Source organism: Oncorhynchus keta, chromosome 27, assembly GCF_023373465.1.
Source record: "Oncorhynchus keta strain PuntledgeMale-10-30-2019 chromosome 27, Oket_V2, whole genome shotgun sequence".
Classification (NCBI taxonomy): domain Eukaryota; kingdom Metazoa; phylum Chordata; class Actinopteri; order Salmoniformes; family Salmonidae; genus Oncorhynchus; species Oncorhynchus keta.
In genome coordinates, this window is record NC_068447.1 from 20,764,660 (window position 1) to 20,779,935 (window position 15,276).

The 15,276-nt window shown below is 42.9% G+C and overlaps 1 protein-coding gene across 5 annotated transcripts in view; it reads left to right on the forward strand.

Moving 5' to 3' along the window:
• The window catches only part of LOC118360272 (metabotropic glutamate receptor 7-like), a 194,611-nt gene that overhangs the window by 136,770 nt on the left and 42,565 nt on the right, over positions 1–15,276 (forward strand). For all 5 annotated transcript variants that reach the window (XM_052481899.1, XM_052481900.1, XM_052481901.1 and 2 more), the window contains one exon: positions 4,080–4,219. In XM_052481899.1, coding sequence (XP_052337859.1) covers positions 4,080–4,219 — 140 coding nt within the window. The remainder of the gene's footprint in view (positions 1–4,079; positions 4,220–15,276) is intronic.

The following is a 15,276-nucleotide window of genomic DNA, read 5'->3' on the forward strand; positions in this document are numbered from 1 at the left end:
AAATGAGTTTGTTTTACTTACTGTCATCTCTCTGCTTGCTGTATGAGGGGAGATTTTGGTCTTGCTCTTTAGTAAAATGTTCAATGATGGTGTCTTTTGGGAAAATAACTGTTGTGTAGGCTACTGACAGTCAATACTGACACAAACTAAAAGGAAACGTGTGGAGCGTTGGGGTACAGCTTGTATCTCACAAGACAACGTTCTACATAGGGTTGCAAAATTCGGGGAACTTTCAGTTAATTCCATGGTTTTCTCGAAATCTTGGTTGGAGGATTCCGGATTTCCAGATTATTCCCTCCTTATTCCGGGAATTCTCCAAACAGGATTTCGGGAAAACCAGATAATTTATTTAAAATTTCTGGAATTTTGCAATTCTTGTCCTATACAAAACACAAAGGCAACGTGTCCCCTAAAACCATTTTGGATGTGTGTTATTGGTCCTTTTCCTTCGACAGGTTTTATAGCCAGTTCTATTACGACAGTCGACCTAGCACTCTATGTCACATCAAAAGAGACACTTGTTTCTCAGAACTTCTTTATTATGGCGAGGTCTTAACACACAGAAATGTACAGATGTATACACATATGCACACACACAAGCACGCGAACACACACAAACACAGTCGCACACACACATGCACACTTCATCCAAATCAGGCCATGGATGTCATTTCTCCAGTAGCGTGTTTCAGGTGTCCAGAACCTTCAGTAAGCTAATAAGCCAAATCTACGATTCTCTGCTTGAGACAGGCTGCTACAAATTGGGACCAGATGGGGACCCTATGATTCTGTGGCTGACCTATTTATCTTCATTTCCTGTACCTCATGTGTGATTGAGAAGGTTTGCTTTTGACCTGAGGAAATGTGCAACCGTCTTGTAGAATGGCCACCATATGATATTCCTAATGCAGAGCTGTGATAACCTACAGTTGCACACCACTCCAATGATGCTGCACATCTATCTAATGGTGTATCACACAGATCTGATGCTGAAGTGCTGAGATGTGAAATGGAGGGCTGTGGTGTGGTGTTGGCTAGACTCAGCACGTGCTCTTTCACAGGGAACACAGGTGAGGTCTATAGCACAGCAGAGCCATCATCAGTCCGTAGGGAGCTAGCTGGTCTTGCTAATGAGGGGAAATGGTCATTATGAATAGGCTATCAGCACATGAACACACCCTGTGGCCCTTGATGCCCACGGAACCTTTTATAGACCAAACAAGGGACACGTGGTTAAATGTTAATTTTTTCTCTCACTGATGATGTACTGTTGGACCAATGTGCGCTGAAGACTAACCCCAGGCCTTTATTAGTCTTAACATAAAATATGCATGTGTAATTCAAATCTTCGCACAAATACAGTGTATTTGGAAAGTATTCAGACCCCTTGATTTTTTTGGGACTTTTCATCAAGGATCTCTCTGGACTTACCCAGTTCATCTTTCCCTCGATCCTGAGAAGTCTCCAAGTCCCTGCCCAGTCCCCACAGCATGATGCCGCCACCACCATTGTCGTGACTTTGCTTTCATTAATCTGATGACTGTTATTTATCTAATCATCTAACTATTGTTAATTGTTGCCCAATCAAATGAATAATGTAACAATCATCTCATTAGGATTTGGGGAACCACGAGAGCAGTTCTTTAAAGAGTTACCATCTCCCAAAATAAAGTCTGATTGTCTTTAGCTATTACATCTATAAACAGTCAACTCATTAATCTTAACCTCCTATCATATCATCATTCTGAACAGTCGTAACCTCCTGCATCTGCAAAAACCCCAGTCTTACTTATGACTCAATACTCCACAAATTTGTTTAATTATTTATTTACTCGCTAACTAATTGATAACAAGGGCTGACACAATATGGCGGCTTGGTACAAAAAAAGACAGAGAGGGCGCGAGAGAGAGACACAGAGACATAATACTTTGGTACATTTAGAAACTACTCTCACAGTAATCATATTCTTTGCACACAAACCGCCGCCCGTTTGGAGAAAAATTATGAATGTGTTTACGTGTAAATGTCTTGGTTCTTTGTGGATTTCTGTCGGGACCATGCTTCTTGGAAAGGTTGTTGGGCCTTTTTGCGGCACCCTTGTAAGGCTCTGATTGTTCAAAAGGGGTCCCCACTCATCTTTTACCATTGTTCTCTACCACGGTCCGGTATCTGTTGACTTGTCGTGTAGTCCTGAACAGAACTACAGTTTATTCTACTTTCCATTTGCTCCTGAAGCTGCCTCTTTGAAGATAGGCTAGCAAGCCATGACGATGCTTCCCATTGGGAGGATGATAGTAGCGTACTACGGTGATTTGAGAAGAGTAGTAGAATGGTCCCACTTAAATTCGCTTTTCTAGATACTTTACTTAGGACAGCTAATCAGCCGTACCAGTGATTGTCCAGGAGGTAACTTCATCGTCTCTACCTCGTGTTGAGATTTCAAAGTTCAAACCACTTTGGACATGAGCCGCAGCTACATGCCTCTCTGGTCTGATATGTTCATTCTTAACCCACTATTTTATACAGTTCATTCAAAAGGGGCAGTTTGTGAGGCTGACACACTCTCTGACCACACTCAAGGGGTGGTGACTACTCATTTGTACAAAGTTGTAGAAACATTTTCCTCTTATAGCTTCTACGATCACATCCCCAACTTAACAAAAACACTTTAATCATTTTCTCTATTTCATACATAATCTAGAGAACGGAGACTTCGTACATGTAGTGTGTATACTTTTCAAGTTACAGTATTTAGTTTTTAACATGTTTAATGATGACACAAAAAACAACCAAAATTACATTATTATTCTTTAGATCGACCCTGACCATTCCCCACAATCTATGTTAGAAATATTGTTCCAGTATTCACTTGAAAACATGTTAAAGTTTTGACGGGAAAATGTCTGTGAAACAAAGAAACATTCTTGTGTGAATTTTAGAAGGAGATGGCTGAAGGTTCTAATCCTTGATTTACAACAGGGTGTGAACTGTCAACCCCCCACCAGCTCCCTTCTCCCCACTCCGCGGGTGAGAGGAGGTCTGGCTGAAGTTATTTACTGCAAAGATGATCCGACCCATCTGGATGCTCACAGGACAGTCATGACACCTACTTCACGGTAGGAATGGTGCCAGGTGTCCTCCAGACGTGACTCTTGGCATTCAGGCCAAATAATTCAATGTTGGTTTCACCAGACCAGAGAATCCTGTTTCTCATGTTCTGAGAGTCATTTAGGTGCCTTTTGGCAAACTCCAAGAGGGCTATCATGTGCCTTTTACTGAGGAGTAGCTTCCATCTGGCAACTCTACAATAAAGGGCCAATTGGTGGAGTGCTGCAGAGACGGTTGTCTTTCTGGAAGGTTCTCCCTTCGCCACAGAGGAACTCTGGATCTCTGTCAGAATGACCATCGGGTTCTTGATCACCTCCCTGACCTTCTCCCCTGATTGCTCAGTTTGCCCGGGTGGTAGCTCTAGGAAGAGTCTTGGTGGTTCCAAACTTCTTCCATTTAAGAATGATGGAGGACACTGTGTTCTTGGGGACCTTCAATGCTTCCAACATTTGTTGGTACCCTTCCCTAGATCTGTGCCTCGACACAATCCTGTCTCGGAGCCCTATGGACAATTCCTTCAACCTCATGGCTTGGTTTTTGCTCTGACATTCACTGTCAACTGTGGAACCTCATATAGACAGCTGTGTACCTTTCCAAATCACGTCCATTCAATAGAAGTTACCACAGGTGGACTCCAATCAAGTTGTAGAAATATCTCAAGGATGATCAATGGAAACAGGATGCACTTGAGCTCAATTTCGAGTCTCATAGCAAAGGTTCTGATTACTTATATAAATAATGTATTTCTGTTTTTATTTTTAAAACATTTCTAAAAACCTATTTTCACTATGTCATTATGGAGCATAGTGTGTAGATTGATGAGTAAAATATTTCATTTAATTCATTTTAGAATAAGGCTGTAACATAACAAAATGTGGAAAAAGTCAAGGGGTCTGAAAACTTTCCGAATACACTAGATCTACTCAATATAAACACGTTTCTATCATTCCTTCCTTCTGTCTCCCTGCAGGTAGTGCAGGCACGTCGGTTATGTTTAATAAAAACGGCGACGCCCCGGGACGCTACGACCTGTTCCAGTTTCAGATGACCAACTCCAGTGTTCCTGAATACAGGCCCATCGGACAGTGGGTGGAGACTCTCCAACTCAGGGTAAGGTTATGGCCTGTAATCATGGCTAGGGTCAAGGAAAAATGGTCATAAAAAAATCCTTATAATGGCCTTATTTTATGATATTCTGGATCTGTAGAACTACATTTAATACATTTTAAAGAAATATAAGCACAAACTGGGCACTTGTTGATTGAGGGCATTCCCCACTAATTAGTACTAATTAGTCAATCATTTGTTTAGGAAGAGCAATGTAAAATCTAATTGAGGAGTTAGTCTGTAGTCCTGCCTGTTGCTCTTGCTTTTTGGCAAGATGGCAACAAGTTGTCAAAATCAGAAAAAAGACTGATACCCATCTAATGAAATATCTTTGTCAAGAAATATTGAGACAGGTGACCTTGATGGTTTCATCTCTGAAGATATGCATCAAAAGGGGTGTGTCAAAATGCGTCAAAAAAAATCCTAAATCCCTTTGGAAAACAACAAACCCAACAAACCACCCCTCCTCCTAAAAATATAAAAAATGTCAAATAACTACTACAGCAGCCTTATCAGTCCAAGGTGACAAATCTTGCTTTGTGGTCTCCATGGCAACAGTGGTGTTGTTCTCATTACAGTTTGTAACCAGGAGCTGTTCCAGGGAGCACCATTGTCCACATAACAAATCACAGCCCCTGCACAGATAACAGATAGCAGATCATAATTTAATGAAAAAACACATTTGTCATACAGGTATACGTGAGGTACAGGAATACACACACACACACACACACACACACACACACACACACACACACACACACACACACACACACACACACACACACACACACACACACACACACACACACACACACACACACACACACACACACACACACACACACACACTGTAGATATTGGCATGCACTAAGGTATTGACCAGAAAAAAGCAGTAGATTTGAAGACAGTTTGTTTTCTGAATCTTTGTTGTGAGAATCTGTGGTTGTGTAATTTCTTAAATGTGATCATTATCAGAGCAATTAATAGATTCATTCCAAAGGTTTTCAATGTTTTTGGGAGCAAGAGATATGGGAGAAATGTATAGGTTGTGATGTGAGATGCAAGATAAAGAGTTGTTCGAGATGACTAGTACTGATAAGTCCAACCCATTTCTGACCTTAAGGTTAAACTAATATTGTTGACAAAACGCAATGCCAAATAAATCTTCTGGAGTGTGAAGGCTCAGTATCTTTTAAGTACTAAAATTCAGTGGCCTTCTCTAAATTCTCTGTAGACTTTATATTTATATGACAATATAACGATTTTGGCTTTTTTCATTTCATTCAATAAAATAAACTACTGTCTCCATGGTGATATCAATTACTCTTGAGTACAAAATAGGACGCATGAAAGTATATTGTTTTATTTAGCTTATTCTTTGCACTCTTATGAGTGGAACAACTTTTCAAAAATTATGAAAAATATATTGTATTCTCCACTGCAACAACTCAGTGGAGGTTATATATTCAGTGTCATCTATAGGATGGTGCTTGCTGCATTAGTTGTGAGCAGTGGTGTAAAGTACTGAAGTAAAAATACTTTAAAGTACTACTTAAGTTGTTTTTTGGGGTATCTGTACTATTCTTCACTATTTATATTTTTGATGACTTTTACTATTTATATTTTTTGATGACTTCACTACATTCCTGATGAAAAGAATGTACTTTTTACTCCATACATTTTCCCTGACACCCAAAAGTGCAGGACAAGAAAATGGTCTAATTCACCCACTAAAAGAGAAAATTCCTGTTCATCCCTACTGCATCTGATCTGGCAGACTCACTAAACACAAATGCTTTGTTTGTCAATTATATCTGATTGTTGGATTGTGCCCCTGGCTATCCATACATTTAAAAACCAAGAAAATCGTGCCATCTGGTTTGCTTAATATAAGGAATTTGAAATTATTTATACTTTTACTTTTAGTTTTGATATTTACGTCGATTTTAGAAATTACATTTAATTTTAATGCTTAAGTATATTTACAACTGAACACTTTTTTACTTTTCATCAAGTAAGATTTTACTGGGTGACTTACACTTTTACTTGAGTCATTTTCTTTTATTTAAGGTATCTTTACTTTTACTCAAGTATTGGATACTTTTTCCACCACTGGTTGCGAGTCAGCCAGTAAGACACGCTGTGACACTAGACATAATATACAGTGCATTCGGGAAAGTATTCAGACCCCTGGACTTTTTCCACATGTTGTTACGTTACAGCCTTATTTTAAAATAGATTCCATTGTTTTTTCCCTCTCTTCAATCTACACACAATACCCCAAAATGACAAAGCACTTTTTTTTGTTTTTATGTTTGCACAATAAAAAACTGAAATACTACATTTAAGTATTTAGACCCTTTACTCAGTACTTTGTTCACACACCTTTGGCAGCGATTACAGCCTCAAGTCATTCGCCCCAGTCTGAGGTTCTTTGCACTCTGAGCAGGTTTTCATCAAGGACCTTTCTGTACTTTGCTCCATTCGTCTTTCCCTTGTTCCTGACTAGTCTCACCAGTCCCTGGCGCTGAAAAACATCCCCACAGCAAGATGCTGCCATTCTTTATCATAGGGATGGTGCCAGGTTTCCTCCTGACGTGACGCTTGGCATTCAGGCCAAAGAGTTCAATCTTGGTTTCATCAGACCAGAAAATCTTGTTTCTTATGGTATGAGAGTCCTTTAGGTGCCTTTTGGCAAACTCCAAGTGGGCTGTCATGTGCCTATTATTGAGGAGTGGTTCCGTCTGGCCAATCTACAATAAAAGATTGGTCGAGTGCTGCAGAGATGGTTGTCCTTCTGGAAGGTTCTCCCATCTCCACGGAGGAACTCTGGAGCTCTATCAGAGTGACCATCAGGTTCTTGTTCACCTCCCTGACCAAGGCCCTTCTCCCCCGATTGCTCAGTTTGCCCGGGTCGCCAGCTCTATGAAGAATCTTGGTGGTTCCAAACTTCTTCCATTTAACCCTTGTGTTGTCTTAAGGGTCAAAATGTGTATACAACAACAACAAAGGGTGCGTGGACAACCTGGACAAGGTGATTGGAACTTACAGCTGCAGGAGGATGACTGCTCGCTGGCCCCTGGTCATCATCCATAACATCATTGATGTGTCCTCATACAATGCCTTTGTGATATGGAATAAGATCAACCTTACCTGGATGCCTGATAAGTGGAACAAGAGGAGGGTGTTCCTGAAGCAGCTGGGAAAGGCACTTGTAACCCCACACATTCAAAGAAGGGAGCGCCTCCCCCACACAACAGCCTCCGCAGAGCTTGTGAAAGCTGTTCAGGGACCTGATCTTGTCCTGATCCACCTGAGGCTGCAGCTGGGGAAGGCAAGAGGAGGAAATGCCAATTCTGTCCCCCAAAGAAGGACTGTAAAACAAATACTATGTGCTGCACATGTGAGATACATCTGCAAAGTCCATGCACACACACTTGCATACTGTCCTACATGTGCTAATTAGAGGGGATTGATTTCTGTTCTTCACATTTTTGTTTTGTATCTATTATCTTATTTTATTCTTATTTATTGTTGTTGTTTATATACCTTGTGGGTGGGGGCAATGGTTAAACAAATGGGAGAAGACTAGTATTTTGTAGGTTAATTCATCATTGTACAATATATCACTATGTTGTCAAAAAAGTTCAAGACTGTTATTGTTTCCCTTCAATAAAATGCATTCAAAATTACTTTCTACACATTTCTGCTACTTTCTTAGGCTATACAAGTGCTATCTCTTGCTAAAGAAGTCATGTTTACACCTATGCAGTACCTTTAGCAATTGTAATACCCTTGTTAGAAACAATTATTGAGTTTATTCTTGTTATAATTAATTGGTATTATATTTATAAGGTGATTGAATTGCTCCCGAATTGTAATGTTGTTAATGCATTTCTTCTGAAGAAGTATTTCTTTAATGTATAAGTGAATAGGTTGGTTTACTTTTAAGTTTAAGTTTTGACCAATAAGGTCGCTTGTTAAGCTGTGGCCAATGGGAGTTGACCTGGTTAACCTGAGGCCTGGGAAAAAAGAGAAGGAGAGAGACGTTGAAAAAAGGATGGACATTACATTATGACCGTTGGTGAAGAATTGTTTTTTTACAGAAGACGTTAAAAATAAAACAAAACCCATACCTACCGAGTTTTGAAGGGAAATACCGATTTGATTTTATAAGAGAGTTGTTACAATTTTGTTAAGAAAGACTTAGTAAAGACTGAAGCTACCATCTCATCGTGGAGGTATTGGACAGCCTTGAGGTTAGCCTAGCATCCTGTGAAACCAAATGAGAATTGCTTGGGAAAGATTAACGAGTTCATGTTCCCATGGGATATCGGTTACTGCTAAAGAGTACTGTCAACATTGATAGCTGTGCTTGCTGTGGATCTTGTGAGGAAACCTGCATGTAACTGCCGTACTTCGCTGAGGGAATATCTACGAGTAGTGAGTAACCATAACGGTGGGGTGCTTCAGGACTTTATGTGTGTCGTCATTTTTTTTTGTTGAGCTCCAACGCGCGCCAACGGGGTTAAGCAAGCTTGAAATCATTTGGACATGGGTTTATTATTTTTATTTCTTTTGATGTGGTGCTATGAAAATGTAATAATACACATATTGAACCTTATGTATGTTGCCTTTGTGGAGTCATTTACTGTTTCAATTTAATTTAATGCATGGGAAAGTATATCTTTATACAATAACAAAAACCTATAATCATTCCATCTGAAGTTAATACCCTATTTGTCATCACCCTAGATAGTTAACAATGGAGATGTCCCTCTCACCTAACACCCCATGCTGTTGAGATACTCTACGCAAGTTAATATCGTCATTGTCAAATTTGAGCGTGGTGAGAGGGTTACATTTTTGGGTGCTCGTCTGGGAATTTTGTTTTTGTTGATGGATATTTTCAGAAATGACTGGTGTAATTCTTTTTTTTTTTTGCTCACTGTTTTCACTGCTGACATCTATACTAACATTCTACTCTGACTCACCATTTGAACATTTTCTTTCTAACATTGCTAACATTGGCATAGACTTACAACATGAGTGCGGAAGATATTGTTTCCTGGTGTAGAGAGAAACAATATAATAATAATAATAATATATGCCATTTAGCTGACGCTTTTATCCAAAGCGACTTACAGTCATGTGTGCATACATTCTACGTATGGGTGGTCCCGGGAATCGAACCCACTACCCTGGCGTTACAAGCGCCATGCTCTACCAGCTGAGCCACAACTCGCTATTAATCGTGCATTTGTCCTTAGCAATGTGACAGAGGATGTTTCTGAGGTTCTGCTGGAAACGCTGATTTATGTTAAGGCTTTTGGTCAAATTAGACTGCATGGTCGTTGTTCCTATTCAGCTGATAAAAAGTAGGATGTTTTGGTAGAGATATCAAACAATCTTAACGAAATAGCTGTGCCAAGTGTTGCTGGGATACCTGGAGAGTTGGGTCCCTGGCCTGTACATGTAGTTTCACAAGCCACATCTCCTGTTGAGAGAGAGGGTGAAGATTTTCAGGTGAAGCTATTATCCTTTCTAAGACATAAAGGGAAGACTGTAGCTGATGTTAAAGGCCTGGTAAGTCCCTCTGGCGCCGACCTCAACACTGAACTGGTTACTGCCATCAGTTCACTGGTAGAGAAATGCAATAATGTGCCATCTGAGACTCAGAGTTACTGTAAGCTGCGTATGTTTTCAGGTGTGAAACCCAGTCCTAGTGGAGAGGAAAAGTATGACGCATGGGCTGAGCAAACCAACCATTTACCTAGAGGAATGGCAGTGCACCGACAATGTGAAAAAACAGAGAATAATAGAAAGTCTTAAAGGGCCTGCTGCTGACATTGTGAGGTTCTTCAAGACAGGGAACCCCCATGCCACAGCGCTCGAATACAAGGCTCTAGAAACAGCATTCGGTACCACCAAAAGTGCACCTGATCTCATGGTAATGTTCAGAAACACATTCCAAAGTGAAGGAGAGAAGCTTTCAGCTTACCTATTGAGACTTGACAAATTGCTGCATGCTGTTTATCGAAAAGGAGGCATTGAGCTGTCAGAGATGAATCGCATACGCATTGGCCAAGTAGTGAGAGGTGCATCCTCACATGACATGGTTGCACTTCGTATTCGCATGACCTATAAACTACTTGAACCACCAAGCTTTACTGAACTACTACAAGAAGTAAGGGAGGAGGAGGACATGATTCAAGACAGGAACACAACATGCTGTGAAGTCATCCGCTGTTGCTCCTGTTGCCACAGTTTGCGAAAAAGCTAATACCAAGATAATAAATAAAAGTTAAAAAAATGAAATGACGCAACTCATGTCTGCTAACATCACAGCAGCTCAATCTGACACACAAAGGTCAGATGTGGCGTTTAAAAGCAAAAAGAAGAGACTAAATCCATCACAAGAACAGACACAAGCCGACAGCAAACCCGGAGTGTTCTGTTATACATTTACATTTACATTTAAGTCATTTAGCAGACGCTCTTATCCAGAGCGACTTACAAATTGGTGCATTCACCTTATGACATCCAGTAGAACAGTCACTTTACAATAGTGCATCTAAATCTTAAAGGGGGGTGAGAAGGATTACTTATCCTATCCTAGGTATTCCTTAAAGAGGTGGGGTTTCAGGTGTCTCCGGAAGGTGGTGATTGACTCCGCTGTCCTGGCATCGTGAGGGAGTTTGTTCCACCATTGGGGGGCCAGAGCAGCGAACAGTTTTGACTGGGATGAGCGGGAACTGTACTTCCTCAGTGGTAGGGAGGCGAGCAGGCCAGAGGTGGATGAACGCAGTGCCCTTGTTTGGGTGTAGGGCCTGATCAGAGCCTGGAGGTACTGAGGTGCCGTTCCCCCTCACAGCTCCGTAGGCAAGCACCATGGTCTTGTAGCGGATGCGAGCTTCAACTGGAAGCCAGTGGAGAGAGCGGAGGAGCGGGGTGACGTGAGAGAACTTGGGAAGGTTGAACACCAGACGGGCTGCGGCATTCTGGATGAGTTGTAGGGGTTTAATGGCACAGGCAGGGAGCCCAGCCAACAGAGAGTTGCAGTAATCCAGCCGGGAGATGACAAGTGCCTGGATTAGGACCTGCGCCGCTTCCTGTGTGAGGCAGGGTCGAACTCTGCGGATGTTGTAGAGCATGAACCTACAGGAACGGGCCACCGCCTTGATGTTAGTTGAGAACGACAGGGTGTTGTCCAGGATCACGCCAAGGTTCTTAGCGCTCTGGGAGGAGGACACAATGGAGTTGTCAACCGTGATGGCGAGATCATGGAACGGGCAGTCCTTCCCCGGGAGGAAGAGCAGCTCCGTCTTGCCGAGGTTCAGCTTGAGGTGGTGATCCGTCATCCACACTGATATGTCTGCCAGACATGCAGAGATGCGATTCGCCACCTGGTCATCAGAAGGGGGAAAGGAGAAGATTAATTGTGTGTCGTCTGCATAGCAATGATAGGAGAGACCATGTGAGGTTATGACAGAGCCAAGTGACTTGGTGTATAGCGAGAATAGGAGAGGGCCTAGAACAGAGCCCTGGGGGACACCAGTGGTGAGAGCGCGTGGTGAGGAGACAGATTCTCGCCACGCCACCTGGTAGGAGCGACCTGTCAGGTAGGACGCAATCCAAGCGTGGGCCGCGCCGGAGATGCCCAACTTGGAGAGGGTGGAGAGGAGGATCTGATGGTTCACAGTATCGAAGGCAGCCGATAGGTCTAGAAGGATGAGAGCAGAGGAGAGAGAGTTAGCTTTAGCGGTGCGGAGCGCCTCCGTGATACAGAGAAGAGCAGTCTCAGTTGAATTACTAGTCTTGAAACCTGACTGATTTGGATCGAGAAGGTCATTCAGAGAGAGATAGCGGGAGAGCTGGCCAAGGACGGCACGTTCAAGAGTTTTGGAGAGAAAAGAAAGAAGGGATACTGGTCTGTAGTTGTTGACATCGGAGGGATCGAGTGTAGGTTTTTTCAGAAGGGGTGCAACTCTCGCTCTCTTGAAGACAGAAGGGACGTAGCCAGCGGTCAGGGATGAGTTGATGAGCGAGGTGAGGTAAGGGAGAAGGTCTCCGGAAATGGTCTGGAGAAGAGAGGAGGGGATAGGGTCAAGCGGGCAGGTTGTTGGGTGGCCGGCCGTCACAAGACGCGAGATTTCATCTGGAGAGAGAGGGGAGAAAGAGGTCAGAGCACAGGGTAGGGCAGTGTGAGCAGAACCAGCGGTGCCGTTTGACTTAGCAAACGAGGATCGGATGTCGTCGACCTTCTTTTCAAAGTGGTTGACAAAGTCATCTGCAGAGAGGGAGGAGGGGGGAGGGGGAGGAGGATTCAGGAGGGAGGAGAAGGTGGCAAAGAGCTAGGGTTAGAGGCAGATGCTTGGAATTTAGAGTGGTAGAAAATGGCTTTAGCAGCAGAGACAGAGGAGGAAAATGTAGAGAGGAGGGAGTGAAAGGATGCCAGGTCCGCAGGGAGGCGAGTTTTCCTCCATTTCCGCTCGGCTGCCCGGAGCCCTGTTCTGTGGAGAAGATGGCCATTTCAAGAGAAACTGTGAAGATGAAGAGAACTTGAGGAAAGTCAACACACACCTAATCAAATAAAAGCGGTCTATGGGAAACTACAGAGGGACCCAGTAAAGGAGCGGCCTGAAGTCCCAGTGAAGATACGTTCCGCCAAGTGCCACAAGTATGAAGACATGAAAGACACGCTACCTACAGGTTTAGTTGGTCCAAGTTCTGTTGTTCCTGTACAGATTAAAGGTATCTACGCTAAAGCTTTACTAGATAGTGGGTCTCAGATTACTCTACTCTACAGATCCTTTTATGACAAGTACTTGACGCATTTGCCATCGATTCCTATAGGAAACTTAGAGATATGGGGCCTTAGCTCTGATCAGTGTCCATATGATGGCAATTTGTCACTGAAGCTTGAGTTCTCAGGATCGGTTGTGGGTGTAGCAGAGACCATGGAAGCACTTGTGTTGGTATGTCCAGATCCGGCCATGAAAGGTGATGTGCCTATTCTGGTCGGCACAAATACGTCTTTAGTGAAGAGACTTATGACTGCTTGCAAAGAAAAGGAAGGTGAAGGTTTCCTTAGCACACTACAAATTCATCCTGTTATCAAAGAGGCATATGAGAGGATGATAGAAAGCTCAACTGATGATGACGAGAAGAGAGAAAATGTCGGTTTCACACAAAAAAAACCTGTCACCCTGCCACCTGGTGGGCAGGCGAGACTTACTGGAATTCCGAAATGTCCTGGGATACCTTCTACTCAAACCATTCTGGTAGAGAGGTCTGAAGAACCCCGGTTTCCCTGAAGAACTACTAGTGAGGCCTGAAATCCAAAGGTTGCAGTTGTGTCGTCTAGAAGAATCACTCTTACAAAGGAGATCACCCTGAAACGAGGTACGCCTATGGCTCATCTGTTTCCTGTAGATGTGCTCCAGGTGTTCCATTGAAAAGTAAGCAGGATTCATCTGAGAGACTGATGTCTTCTTTAATCGACTTTGGAGATTCTTCAGTGCCTGAGGGATGGAAGAAGAGGTTATGTGAAAAGATGATGGAACGGAAAGAAGTGTTCTCAACCCACGAGTTTGACGTGGCTTGTTCAAAGAGTACTCACCACACCATCAGAGTTACTGAAGACAAACCATTTAGGGTGAGATCGCGCCGCTTGTCCCCAGCTGATGTTGAAGATGTGAGGAAGCAACTTAATACCTTGAATAGTTCTGGGATCATATTTGAGTCGAGAAGCCCCTGTGCATCTCCTATTGTGGTGACGAGGGAAAAGAATGGCATCATACGCAGGTGTGTTGATTACAGGACCCTCAACAAGTGCACTGTTCCAGACCAGTACACAGTTCCACGTGTGGAGGATGCTCTGACATGTTTAAGTGGGAGCAAATGGTTCAGTGTGTTAGATCTCGGATACTATCAAATTCTGATGGGCGATACAGATAAAAAGAAGACTGCATTTATCTGTCCAGTTGGATTTGACCAATTTGAGAGGATGCCACAGGGTGTGTCCGGAGCACCTGCAACATTTCAACATGTCATGGAAAAGACAGTTGGAGACATGAACAGAAGATTTGTCAAAGACTATTCTAATAGTGAGTTACCCCCTGAATAAGCTCTTATGCGGATATCTTCCCTCTGCCAAGAAAGTAAGAAAGTCCAAGGAAGAGGAGAAAGCCTACCTCAACCCCTCAGAACCATGTGGATCAAGGTGGGATGAGAAGTGTGAATTGGTATTTGAGACATTGAAGGAAAACCTCACAAAAGCTCCTGTGTTGGCCTTTTCTGATCCTCAGTTGCCATACGTTCTACATGTAGATGCTAGCCGTGAAGGGTTAGGTGGAGTACTTTACCAGGAGACAACTTTTCCAACAGACAACCACCCATTGACATATGTCCTCACATCCCCAAAATTGGATGCCACTGGTCATCGTTGGCTAGCTGCATTATCTACCTTTGACTTTAGTCTCAAGTACAGGCAGAACATAGATGCCGATGATTTATCTCGCCGCTCTCATCAGCAATCTGCAGTGGAACAAGATTGGAGAGACATTCCTGCATCTGGTGTCCGAGCCATGTGCCAGATCTCTAATGTTGTTAGAGTAACTCCTGGATCATCTAGTAGAGTGATTGATCAGTTGGGAGCCTCTATGCATGCTGTGCCTCAAGCATACTGTAACCTGAGCATGCTGAAGTCTCACATGTCCAGATTGAGCACTATGGAACTTTCTGCATCACAACAAGAAGACCCTTGCTTAGGAGAGATGTGGGTTGCTCTTAATAAACACGATATTACCAGGGTGACAATGACCAAACATCCATACATCTCTTTGCTCCGGAAAGAGTGGGAGAAGCTAAAGATGGAAGATGGAGTTACGCACAGGATCACACATCCGCCAAACAAAACTCATCATGCTCAGCTACTACTTCCAGAGAAGTTCAGAACTATGGTCCTCAAGTCGCTGCATGATGACTCAGGTCATTTAGGATTTGACAAAATGTATGGACTTGTCAGAGACCGGTTCTACTGGCCACGCATGAAG